The sequence below is a fragment of the Agelaius tricolor genome, unplaced genomic scaffold (genome assembly GCF_023055355.1).
Source record: "Agelaius tricolor isolate 1412-34295 unplaced genomic scaffold, bAgeTri1.0.p SCAF_2, whole genome shotgun sequence".
NCBI classification, from domain to species: domain Eukaryota; kingdom Metazoa; phylum Chordata; class Aves; order Passeriformes; family Icteridae; genus Agelaius; species Agelaius tricolor.
Genome location: NW_027269262.1, coordinates 63,700,211 through 63,711,300, shown reverse-complemented (window position 1 = coordinate 63,711,300; position 11,090 = coordinate 63,700,211). Strand labels below are relative to the sequence as shown.

Sequence of the window (11,090 nt, the reverse complement as noted above, 5' to 3'; positions counted from 1 at the left end):
GGAGGTGGCGTAAAGGACGGGGTTTAGGGCTGGAATAGGGGAAATCCTGCCGCAGAAAGCCCGCTGGCAGCCCCGACACCCAGAGCTGCTGTCAGCCTCCTGCAGGGAAGGCCGGCTCTGGTGGCGGAGAGGGTCCCGCCCGGCCCGGGACAAAACCGGTGCTCGGGACACAGCCCGTGCTCAGACACAGCCGGTGCTCGGGACACAGACAGTGCTCGGGACACCACCGGTTCTGGCACACAGCCCGTGCTTGGGGACACAGCCGATACTGGGACACAGCCAATACGCTGGAAGTAGCCGGTGCCCGGGACACTGCCAATGCTCGGAAAACAGTTGATCCCGGGACACCGCCGATCTCGGGACACAGCCCGTGCCCAGGACACAGCGGATCCCGGGACACAGCCCGTGCCCGAGACGCAGCGGATCCCGGGACACCGCCGGCTCCGGCCCTGCTGGGCCGAAGCAGTTCCCGGACGCTTTTACCTCAGGCACTCGCCGGACACCCCGGCGCTCGCACAGCGGTCAGGCACAACGGTGGACGTCCAAACCCGGGGTCCTACCGGCGGGCAGGGCCTTGCCTGCGCGGGCGAATGAGCTAAGAGCGCGCCGCGCACGCGCACGCCCCTCTCTTCCGGCGCTGACCATGGCGGACAAGGAGTGAGTCCCGTCCCTCCCGCCGCCATCCGCCGCCATCCGCGGCCGCCGCGCCGCCCGACCCTTGCCCACACCGCCCCCGGGGCCCCCGCGCCTCCGCCGGGGCTGGGAGCCGTGGGACGGGAGGGACCGGCGCGGCGGAGATGGAGCCGCCACCGGCCCGGCCCTTCCGCGGGCGGCGGCTGCGGCCGCAGGCCTTTGGCGGGGTGGGGAGGGAGAGCGGGCCCCGAGCGCCGTCGCGGTCGGGAATGGCGGGCCGGGGCGGCGAGTTCCTCCGGGCTGGGTGGGCGAGCAGGCCTGTGCTGGGGCTGGAGCAGGGAGTGATTGTCCGCCGGGCTGGTGTAGGCGCTCGTCAGGGGGGTTGGGGTTCTGTAAACGCTGTTCTGGCAAGTTTTGTCCTGTCTAAGAGTTTTAAATCTCCGGGACAAGAGAGAACGGGGCACAGAGTGATGTCAGGAAGCTCTGCCTGAAGTTGAGGAGAAACTTCTCTTCCGTACGGGTGACCATGCACTGGAACAGGTTGCCCAGAGAGGTTATGGAGTCTCCCTCCCGGGGGTGTTCAGAACCATCCGGGTGCAATCCTGGATGCAAATATGCTCTGGGACGCTTCGGCTTGAGCAGGGAGGTTGGACCAGATGTGACCCATTGTGGTCCCTTCCAGCATCTCCCGCTCTGGGATAGTCTGAGCAAGTTGAGAGTCCTGTCAAATAAATTTCACAGTACTTTCAAATAAGCTTTTGCTGTTCAAGTACCTGTTGAAACGTTCATTGATCAGAGAAAAGTTACCTTGAAACGTCTTTGTTTTCTTACTACTTGTAGCAAAGTAGAACAGGTCTGTGTAGTTATGGTTGTGTGCAGCTCTGGTGGGTCCGTCAGGGTTTCTTGTCTGGCACAAAATGTGCATGGTGCAGGTTCTGAACCAGAAAATCACCCAGCTCAGATCCAGGGAGTTGTCCTGGGATGCTGTTCCAGGCCTGGGAACAGTGAGGATGAGGAAGATGCAGTGCTCAAGGTAGCAAGGCCTGCACACGTTTGAGAGTTTTGATGTTTGTCACATGTACTGTCACTGAGTTTCTTTCCACCAGCTAAAAGCTTTTTATTTCTGCTCTCATTTAGAGTAAAGAAGGTGCCCTCTGTGCCCGAGAGCCTGCTGAAGAAGCGGCAGGCCTATGCGGTCATGAAAGCCAAACGTCAGAAGAAGATTTTGGCTATAAAAAAGGTGAATGTTCTCTGATCCTTTCACTGAGATTGCTTATCTGCTGCAGTAGCAGCTGCTACTACTGCTGATGTGATGCAATACAGAAATTCACAGGTTGTTGATATTTTCTTGAAGTTTTGGACTAAAAGAGGCTTTTAGTGGCTGATAAATAGCCTTTTAGTGGGCAGAGTTAAGGGTGAAGTGTACAGCTGTCTGTAAGGTACGGGGCAGGAGGTTATAGCCTTTTTAAGGGGAGCTTGGTGTGTGATCAGAGAATCCTAGAAATATAGGGGCTTGGAAGGGGGGCTTAAAGATCATCTAGTTCCAAGCCCTGTGCCATGGACTGGGATACCTTCCACTAGACCTGGTTGCTCAAAGATCCAACCCAACCTGGCTTTGAACACGGTTAGGGTTGGCCTATCCACAGCTGCCCCGGGCAACCCATTCCAGTGTCTCACTGTCTTCGCAATTCAGCATTTCTTCCTTATATCTAACCCAAATTGTCCATCTTTCAATTTGTACCTGTTACTCTTCATTACTGCAGTGCTGATGAAGAGTCAGGAATGATAGCATTGTTTGCTGTGTAGCAGCCTGCCAGCTTCTCTGGAGCATCACTGAGGGTTGTTCTGAGCTGTGTGATACTGATCTGTGTTACCTGGGGGCAGTTCTAGAGTATGGCATGTTACCTGAAGGTGATTTTCATGTGTTAAAAGGCATTTTCTAACTTTAAACAATTTCCAAATTGTTGCAGTACCGCAAGGCACAAAGGAAGCTCATCTATGCGAGAGCCCAGGCTTACCACAAGGAGTACAGGCACATGTACAGGCAGGAGATCCGCATGGCCAGGATGGCCCGGAAAGCTGGCAATTACTACGTGCCTGCTGAGCCCAAGCTGGCATTTGTGATCAGGATAAGAGGGTAAGCTTGGGTGCATATATAAGCAATTTTATGTTCAAAAGTATTAAAGGTGGCTTTCTTGTTACCTGTTTTGAGGGCTTAAATACCCTCAAAACAGGTAACAAGATAAAGCCTTCTACAAGTGGCCTGAGAAGTTGTTGGTAGATATTGTACAAGCCCTTGAAGTGTGTTTAATTAAGGGCTAAATAATTTTGCTGCCTACTGTCCTGGGGAATCCCTGATTTTTAAGAAGACAAGGCTGAAAATAACATGCAGACAATTAATGTTTCTCACCTTTAACTTGATAAAATTACATGCTCCTATTCCCAAGCATTCTGCTGAGCTGTTCCTCAAGTGTTTGTTTTGTTCTACTCTTGTAAAGTGTAAGAGAAAACTAAAAAAAAAGTGTGATTGGAAGAATTATATTCATGATGGTGCAAGGCTAGTTCTAAATTGTTTCAGTATAATACTTAGTTCTTTTCATGGAAATGGCTGTTTCCATTCCATAACTTCATACTGAAATATATTGCAATAGTAAGTTAATTTACTAAGCTTGCTTTGTGTAATTCATGAAATGTGTTTTTGTATGGGAGCAGTGCTGTTGTGTTTTGGGGTTGTTTTTTAACCCGATACCTCGTGTTTCTGGGATGCTGATAACTCAGGCTGTTTCACTTTCCTCTCCAGTACCAATGGTGTCAGCCCTAAGGTTCGCAAGGTTCTGCAGCTTCTTCGCCTGCGGCAGATTTTTAACGGCACCTTTGTAAAACTCAACAAAGCCTCTATCAACATGTTGCGGATTGTTGAACCCTACATTGCCTGGGGGTGAGTGAAAGGCACAAGGCCCAGTTGTACCTAATCAGGGTGCAAGTGTTGAGTGGGTTTTGCATTTTGCTATGCTGGACTTGCAGGGGTTTTTAATCTTCTGTGTGCTTTCCTGTCTTTGAATTGAAAATGTGGTTAAGGCAGTGCTTTAAAGGTAACAGCTGCTAGGTATGATTGCACTCTCATACTGGTGTTCTTGGTGTGAGATTTGCTTTTGTGTTTACATGTGGGACACGCTGAAATGATCTTTAATTGTTTGGTATGGAAGTCCAAGTCAGGGACGTTAAAGCTGCCCTGAAATGAGGCTTGCAAAGACTTAAAATTCCTTTTTTGAACGTGACTGTTTTGTTTCAGTTACCCCAACCTGAAGTCTGTGCATGAGCTGATCTACAAGCGTGGTTACGGCAAGATCAACAAGCAGCGCATTGCTCTGACCGACAACCGCCTGATCCAGAAACGCCTTGGTAACTTCTGCTGGGCAAACGGGGAGCCAGCTGCGTGCCTCGGGGGGATCAGTGCTCAGCTGGGCAGCTGTCCTCAAGTGTCACTGCAGTGCCCTGGTGTTCAGTTATGATCTCTACTTCTGTCCTAATTGTTAAATGCTAAGCAAGCTGGAAGTAACTTCCATCATAAAGTATTGAAAACAGGTGTAAAGAATCAAATTTTAGCCTTTTAAATTTGTAATGTTAAATGTAACCTCCTTGACCTTTATGGGGTCAGTAGGTCTTTGAGTAAAGAAAAACTGCTGTAGCATGAAAGAGTCATCATAGCTTTGAACTTTCAGACTTCAATACTAGACATTTTGTCTTTGACTTTTGTGATCTGGTAAACAGACTTTTTAAACTTGTTGAAAGAACTAGGTAGTAGTGATCAGTGTATTCAGTAAAAGCAGAGCATGGTGAACAGTTGTGATACGGGCTGCTCTGGGAAGCTCCCTTCTCTTGCAGTCTTGCCAGAATAAGTGAAAGTGACCACTCAAGTATCTCCCTGTTTTGGGCACTTAATTTGCATTTTCCTTCAGATTAGGCTGTGTCATGCCTCTTTCTTTTCCTGTGCAGGGGATAAGCATTCAACAGATACATGTGTTCTGTTGTAATCTCTTTTTAGCACTGTGTTTTACAAGAGTTAACTTGTAACATATTGCTGAAGACTCTGGAAAAGCATTAAGGAAACATGCTGTAGCATTTATTCAGCAGCCTAACCTAATAGCTAGTGAGTTTCCTTGAGTTGCACATTGCAGCGATTTAGGTGTGTTTAATCTAGCTTTTCTCCAAAGAACAGTGTTTTGCTAAAATTCAGTAAGTGTGGGTTGTTTTTTTGTTGTTCCTCACTGCTGACAGCAAATATTTAACAGTTGAAACTGATGCCTCTTGCCAAGTATGCCATCTAAATGTTTACTTGGCTGCAGATAATCCATTTTAATTGGAAAAGTCAGTCATTCAGTTTCATGACAAAGTGAGTGGTTTCTGACTTCCTGAAGTTTATCAAAATAAGTAGGCATGACAGTAACAAAATGATAATTTTTAGTTTGTTATTGACCAGTGCCTCTGAAGTCTTTCTGAAAACTGTGTCTGAATTTTAGGAAAGCTTGGCATCATCTGCATGGAAGATGTCATCCATGAAATTTACACTGTTGGCAAGAACTTCAAAGTTGTGAACAACTTCCTTTGGCCCTTCAAGTTATCCTCTCCTCGGGGTGGAATGAAGAAGAAAACAATCCACTTTGTGGAAGGTGGGGATGCTGGTAACAGAGAAGACCAGATCAACAGACTCATAAGGAGAATGAACTAATGGTGAGATACTGCCCAAGGCTGTCAACTGTTCAGCTCTGCAGGCTGCTGTCATTTGTCTGACATTCAAGTTTAATAGATGCTCACTCATTCTTGGCTGGTACCTACAGTATAAAGCTACTTGAACAATATAGTGTTCTGGTTTTATTTTGGAAGTCTTACTAAAGCTTAAACATTTAGGAAGTTAAATTGTCAGTGTCACTGATATGTTTAGGAGATACAAAGATTACCAATAACTTGTTTTAAAGCCTTATTTGGTTTTATGTTGGGAAGCTTTGAGATCTTAGCTAAAACTTTTAAGCCTCATTAATAACCTGTGAATACGATTGAAATCTTGTGATTGCAAGTACCATGTTTTTCTCAGGTTTTCTAGAAAAGTCTGATTAGGACTGGTCTAAATTTTCAGCTTGTTCAAGCTTCAGAATGATTCATTTAAAGCTTTCCTATATAGTGACCAAGTTGGTAAAAGACTGATTTGCCCATTTGAATAGTCTGCCCTTTAGAAATGAGAAGGTTTGTTAACACTTAAAGTGATTTAACAGTGACTGCTGAGTCCTAAAGGTAGGACCTATTCCAATCAATGTTGTTGTCACTTTGCTGTTCCTGCTTTGGTGAGAAGTCTCTACCATTCAAAGCCAACACATTTTGCAGAGTTCTTTTACTTTGCTTTGCTTTTTAGACACTGAACTACTTTCAGTGTTGCCCATAGCTTCGTTTCAGTCAAATATCTTTTTGGTTTTACAGGTATGCTGGAATTTAAGAAAACTTCATTGTCTTAGGGTGTTTGGAAAAGATATCAAACAAAAACCTAATTTTCCCCAAACTAATTCCTCCGGAGTCAAAATGGCGTTTTTTTGGTTGGCTTGTGGATTTGTTTGGTGTGGGGTTTTTGTTTGGTTGGTTTTTGTGGGGTTCTGTTTCTTCTTTTAGATCAGATACATAGTTTTCATACGAATTTTTGGCTTCAGAGGATTGGTCCATAAAAATGGGTAGTGTTGTGACTTTACAGTTTAAAACACGGAAAAGTTCCATTTGGATGATTCAGAATTGAATTTTCTGAAATTCAGAAATCAAAGTTTCTGAGGGACAGCAAGTTTTATGTTGTTTTGTTTTGCTGTTTTGTTTTCTTTTCCCCTCAGGTCTTTTAAAAATACTGTTATGGCCAAGACACAGCAAATTGAGCTCATTGGGCTCTGCTTTCTGTCCAAAGAGCTAAATTAGATCTAGGAAATACTTTCCATGTGATTGACAGCGTTAATTCTTGAAGCTTTTTTGTAGGCTGCTGATTTCCTCAGTTGAAGCTCCTTGCATGTTGTGCTGTTATCTCCCATCTGTGAAGTCAGCTGAGTTTTAAAGCACTGCTTACATGCCATGTGGAAATTCCAACTTCAGGAAAATAGTTCCTTACTGGGGACAGTGTTCTTGAAAAGCATTTTAGCTCAACTATGGGAAGATGTTGGTAACTCTGAGGAGCAGAATTGCTGTAATGTTTGGTGCCTGGGGTGATGTTAAGTTACTCCCACTACCATTCTTGTAGAAATTTTGCTGCTGGTGGCAGGAACTTGAGGGTTCAGCACTGGCAAATGTGTCCTTGAAGTTAGTGCATAACCAAGGCTGAGGAGGACTGTGTGCTCCTGTCTGGTTTCTGAGCATGATGCTGTTTTTAATGAAAACATTGCAGCTTTTCTGCCAGTGTAGATCCTTTCTGCTCTGTCTTCCCTGCTAAAGGAAAGGCAGATCTATTCTGGTAGTATTGGTTTCAGGAGCCTTCCTAGAGATGGGAAGCTTCTAGCTCACTATTGCAGTTGTTGTAAATGCCTTTGAGGGTTGGTGTTTTGGCAGAGAAACAAGGGATATTCATTCATGTTTTTCACTGGACTTGCAGCTCAGCATCCCATATAAGTGGCATACATTAGAGCTTTACATCTTTTAATTTAGGAAGGGACCTTGCAGTTTCTTATTTTATGCTTTTAAGCAGTTGTTACGCTTTTCCTGCAGACTAAATCTAGGATAACTGATTGTTCTTGTCTCTTCAACTTTCTTTTCCTGCTGTTGGGAATAGAATGCATGTTTAAAATTCAAGTAGCCTACATGTAGAAAATAGAAGAATGTTGTAGTTTCTCCTGAGGTTGTGGGCAAACTAGAGTAGTAGGTTCAGGTGACATACTGGCAGCACTCTCGAGGTAATGATTATGAAGGGCTGTGTATCTAAGAAGAGTATTCCTCTTTCCTATAAGTAGATAGTTTCCTGCTGTTTGTCTTTATTTCTTCTTCTATTTGTCACTTACTTCTTAAGTGATATTCTCAAGTGAATGAAAAAAATAGACTTCCAGTACTGATTTCTTTGTATAGAGTGGGAGGAAAGAGCATAGTACTTGAAAGCAAATGCTGACAATCAGTATTGGCAACACACTGAATTTCATCAGTTTTTCAAGCAAACTTTACAGGAACTGGACCTAAGTCAGCTTTTTTGCTTTCATTTTTGTATGTGAACAGTCTTTGAAATGTGACAAAAATGAGAGTGCAACAAAAGTTAGAATATGCACAATGTCTTGGCATGTCTTTAAATATCAAGTATAGGTAGCAGTGGTTCAAGGTAGAAATGTTTATCCTGTTAGGTCTGGTACTCAAATCTCTGTTTGCAGTGAAGAGATGTTAATGTAGAAATTAGTTACTGTGTGTGAGACTACTGCAGTCTTAAATCCAGTGAAACAAAAGGAGTGTTTTCAGCCAAAATTACAAACTGTAAAAATGTATTACTTTTTCATGTTTGAGATCCACATGTGCCTAATGATACCTTTTTCTTCTTTGCCTTGCAGGTAAAGATGCCCAGCTGCAATATTTCAGAGTCTGGTCTGTTAATAAAACAATCTTGCACAAAACAGTCTGTTGTCTCGATTGGTCTCTTTTTGTGATCCTCTTCTGAAGTGGCAGCGTTTGTGAGATTCAGTTTGGAGTCATTTGTTTCAAAGAGCCATAGTTTGAATTAGCAGTATGTAGATACTGCTTAACCTTCATTTGGAGGAAAAAAATTTGGTGGAAGCATTTGTGCAGGTAGCAGATGAGGTTTTGAGTTGCAATAATAAATGACAAACTGAGCTGTGTGCTGTTGTTGAGTGGGCAGGGTTCCTGCTTAGTTGTAGTGCACCAGAAAGCTGTGTGAAAATCTTTTTATGTAAAGAAAGCAGCAAGTGTAAATCTGTTCTTAACATCTTAAGATCAGAGAATCATAGAGGGGCCTGTGTTGGAAGGGATCTCCAAGATAAAATCTAGTTTCCATGCCCCTGCCATGAACACCTTTCACTAAACCAGGTTGTTCAGAGCTGCATCCAACCTGGCCTTGAGCACTTCCAGGAACGGCTTCCAGCACTTCCATCCACAGCTTCTCTGGGCAACCTATTCCAGTGCCTCACCATCCTCACAGTAAATAATTTCTTCCTAAAATCTAATAAAATCTACTCAATTTGAAGCCATTGCCCCTTGTCCTGTCCCTACATACCCAGGAAAAAAGGCTTATTGTAGGCTTCCTTCAGGTACTGGAAGGCCACAGTCAGGTCACCCTGAAATCTCATCTTGTCCAGGCTGAATAATTCTGATTCTCCAGCCTTTCCTTATGGGAGAGGTGCTCCATCCCCCTAATCTTCCTCATGACCCTCCTCTGGACTTTCTGCAATCAGTTGATGTCCTTCCAGTGCTGGGAACCCCTGAGCTGGATAATTCCAGCTTTGAACATCTTCAGGTATTTTTTGCCAAAGAAGTATAAAGTACTTAACAAAATAGTAATTTTTTCCACATTAAATGTAATCACTCGGTTTAATGACAGAATTTGTTTGCTGTGTTAGACTGCAGGTACTAAAAGTGGAAGGGCACAGTATTCATGAGGATATGAACAGTTGCCGATAAATGTGTAGGTGTAGCAAAGAACAGATTAGAAAGCCAGAGACTGGTAAAACACGTAACTCTGCATTCAGACTGATTTCTCATCTTGCAAGCACTTTACTGGAGGAGTTTTAGCTTGCTGAGGCATTTGGTGCAACAGATCAACAAGTTGTGTCTGCTCTGACTGAAATACTTGGGTTTTTTTCGGATCAGGTACAGGCAAGCTGTATTAAAAGTACCAGTGAAGGATCTCCTTATAACATTCACTGTCATTGATTTTAATGACAATTTCTGCAAGAGCTTCGTTCTGCACTTCAATTTAAATAAAACTTAACAACAATGCTAGTTTTTTTAAGTTTCTCAGAAGCTAGTTTTTAAATGGCATGGACATTTATGATGGCAGCTGAACTAAAAATAGTTGAGTGCTTTTCTTTGTGAATGTGTTTGATCATTGGCAAAAGAGCTGAGTGTCAGTCACTGGATCAGTGTTTCCAGCTACTTGAACAACAGAGTTCTAAAACCAGAACTAAAAATTCCCCTAATGTGAGCCAAGCTCCAGAATGCAGTAACACAGCTGCTTGTGCCTAAATACAAAAGTACCAACACCTTGGTCCATTTAAGCTAACTGCACTAAATCAGAAAAAATTAGCATTTCCTCACAGCTATTCAGTGCAAGTAATGGGACTACATGCTTGAAAGAGGTTTAATGTGTGAATGAGTTTGAAACCATAAAATTATTTCATTAGGCATCTTCATAAAGTGAGTGATAAGCTATTTTGCAAGGAAGAAAAGCATTTTTGTAACATTGCTGGATGAAGGGGAAAAATGTTACAGTGAAAATTACAATAATCACTTTGCATAATTAATGGAATTGATTTTGTAAGAGAACAGTGTTACTTCAGTTTACAATTGCACCAACGAGCAATGAATTTTGCATGTTGGGGGGGGTGTACCCAAGGAAACTGTTGACCTTGGTATCCCTGTTCATTTGTTTCAGCTGGTAGTGTGTTCACTACTTCTCTACAGCATTTTCACTTATTTTCCTCTGACTCACACATGTTCTAGTATCTTAACAGACAAGCATTTTGTGAACATAAAAAAGCCATACAAATGTATCACAGACATTGTGTGATAGGTATAGAGCATGAAATATTAGCTCATTAAGTTAATCAGTTCTGTAGGACCTCGCTTGTCTGATAAGAGTGCCCTATGGGTCCCAGATTTTGTTTAAAGGAGTACATTGTAAAGCATTAGTGAGGAGAAAGTTAATTTGGTTTTCATGGTACTTAAGCAGCTCATTTTTCTTGCCTGTCTCTGAAATCCTCTTTCAGGTAACAGCTGCAAAATGTTAGTACATAGTGTGGAAACTAATACTAAAGTGTAGCTGTGTTTGAGGCAGTAATTTGATGTAATTGGTCACCTTTAATAGGATAGCTTTCAGGATTTTTGGTGTTGCTTTTCAGGCATGTCCCATAGTAGGTGTTTACAGAAACAGCTCACAATCTGATAGCTAAGGCCAGAATTTGCACTAGAAATGTGTCACAATTTACTTACCCAATGCATGCATTTTGGAGCATTTATGAGGCAATTTAAGTTTAAAATGTAGCAGACAAAGACAATCCCTAAACAAAAAGTAATTCAGATCCTTTGTCAACGTTCTATGATAAAGTTCAGGTTCTTGGAAACATGTTGTTACTCGTTCACTGTCCGTAACTGCCAGCTGCTGACATGTTCTGAAATAAAATTTCTGTGAACTCCTCTCCCCTTTCAGAATGACCAACATCTTCCTGTTAGTTCCTCAGAACTGAAGCCAGAAGCTTTACCTAATAGCTATTGGAGGAGCAACAGGA

At 43.3% G+C, this 11,090-nt stretch overlaps 1 protein-coding gene across 1 annotated transcript; it reads left to right on the top strand.

Moving 5' to 3' along the window:
• The first annotated feature begins 507 nt into the window (after positions 1-507).
• On the top strand, positions 508-8,245 carry RPL7 (ribosomal protein L7). Its single transcript, XM_071421042.1, has 7 exons — positions 508-657; positions 1,771-1,873; positions 2,604-2,770; positions 3,434-3,571; positions 3,926-4,035; positions 5,154-5,364; positions 8,181-8,245. The coding sequence occupies exons 1-6, from the start codon at positions 644-646 to the stop codon at positions 5,360-5,362; spliced, it is 741 nt and encodes a 246-aa protein (XP_071277143.1). The 5' UTR covers positions 508-643; the 3' UTR covers positions 5,363-5,364; positions 8,181-8,245.
• The last annotated feature ends 2,845 nt before the right edge of the window (positions 8,246-11,090 follow it).

Excerpts from the sequence above, each read along its gene's own strand:
- RPL7 (XM_071421042.1), top strand. Across the intron at positions 1,874-2,603 it reads AGATTTTGGCTATAAAAAAG|TACCGCAAGGCACAAAGGAA; the intron begins GTGAATGTTCTC and ends AAATTGTTGCAG. Across the intron at positions 4,036-5,153 it reads CCTGATCCAGAAACGCCTTG|GAAAGCTTGGCATCATCTGC; the intron begins GTAACTTCTGCT and ends TCTGAATTTTAG.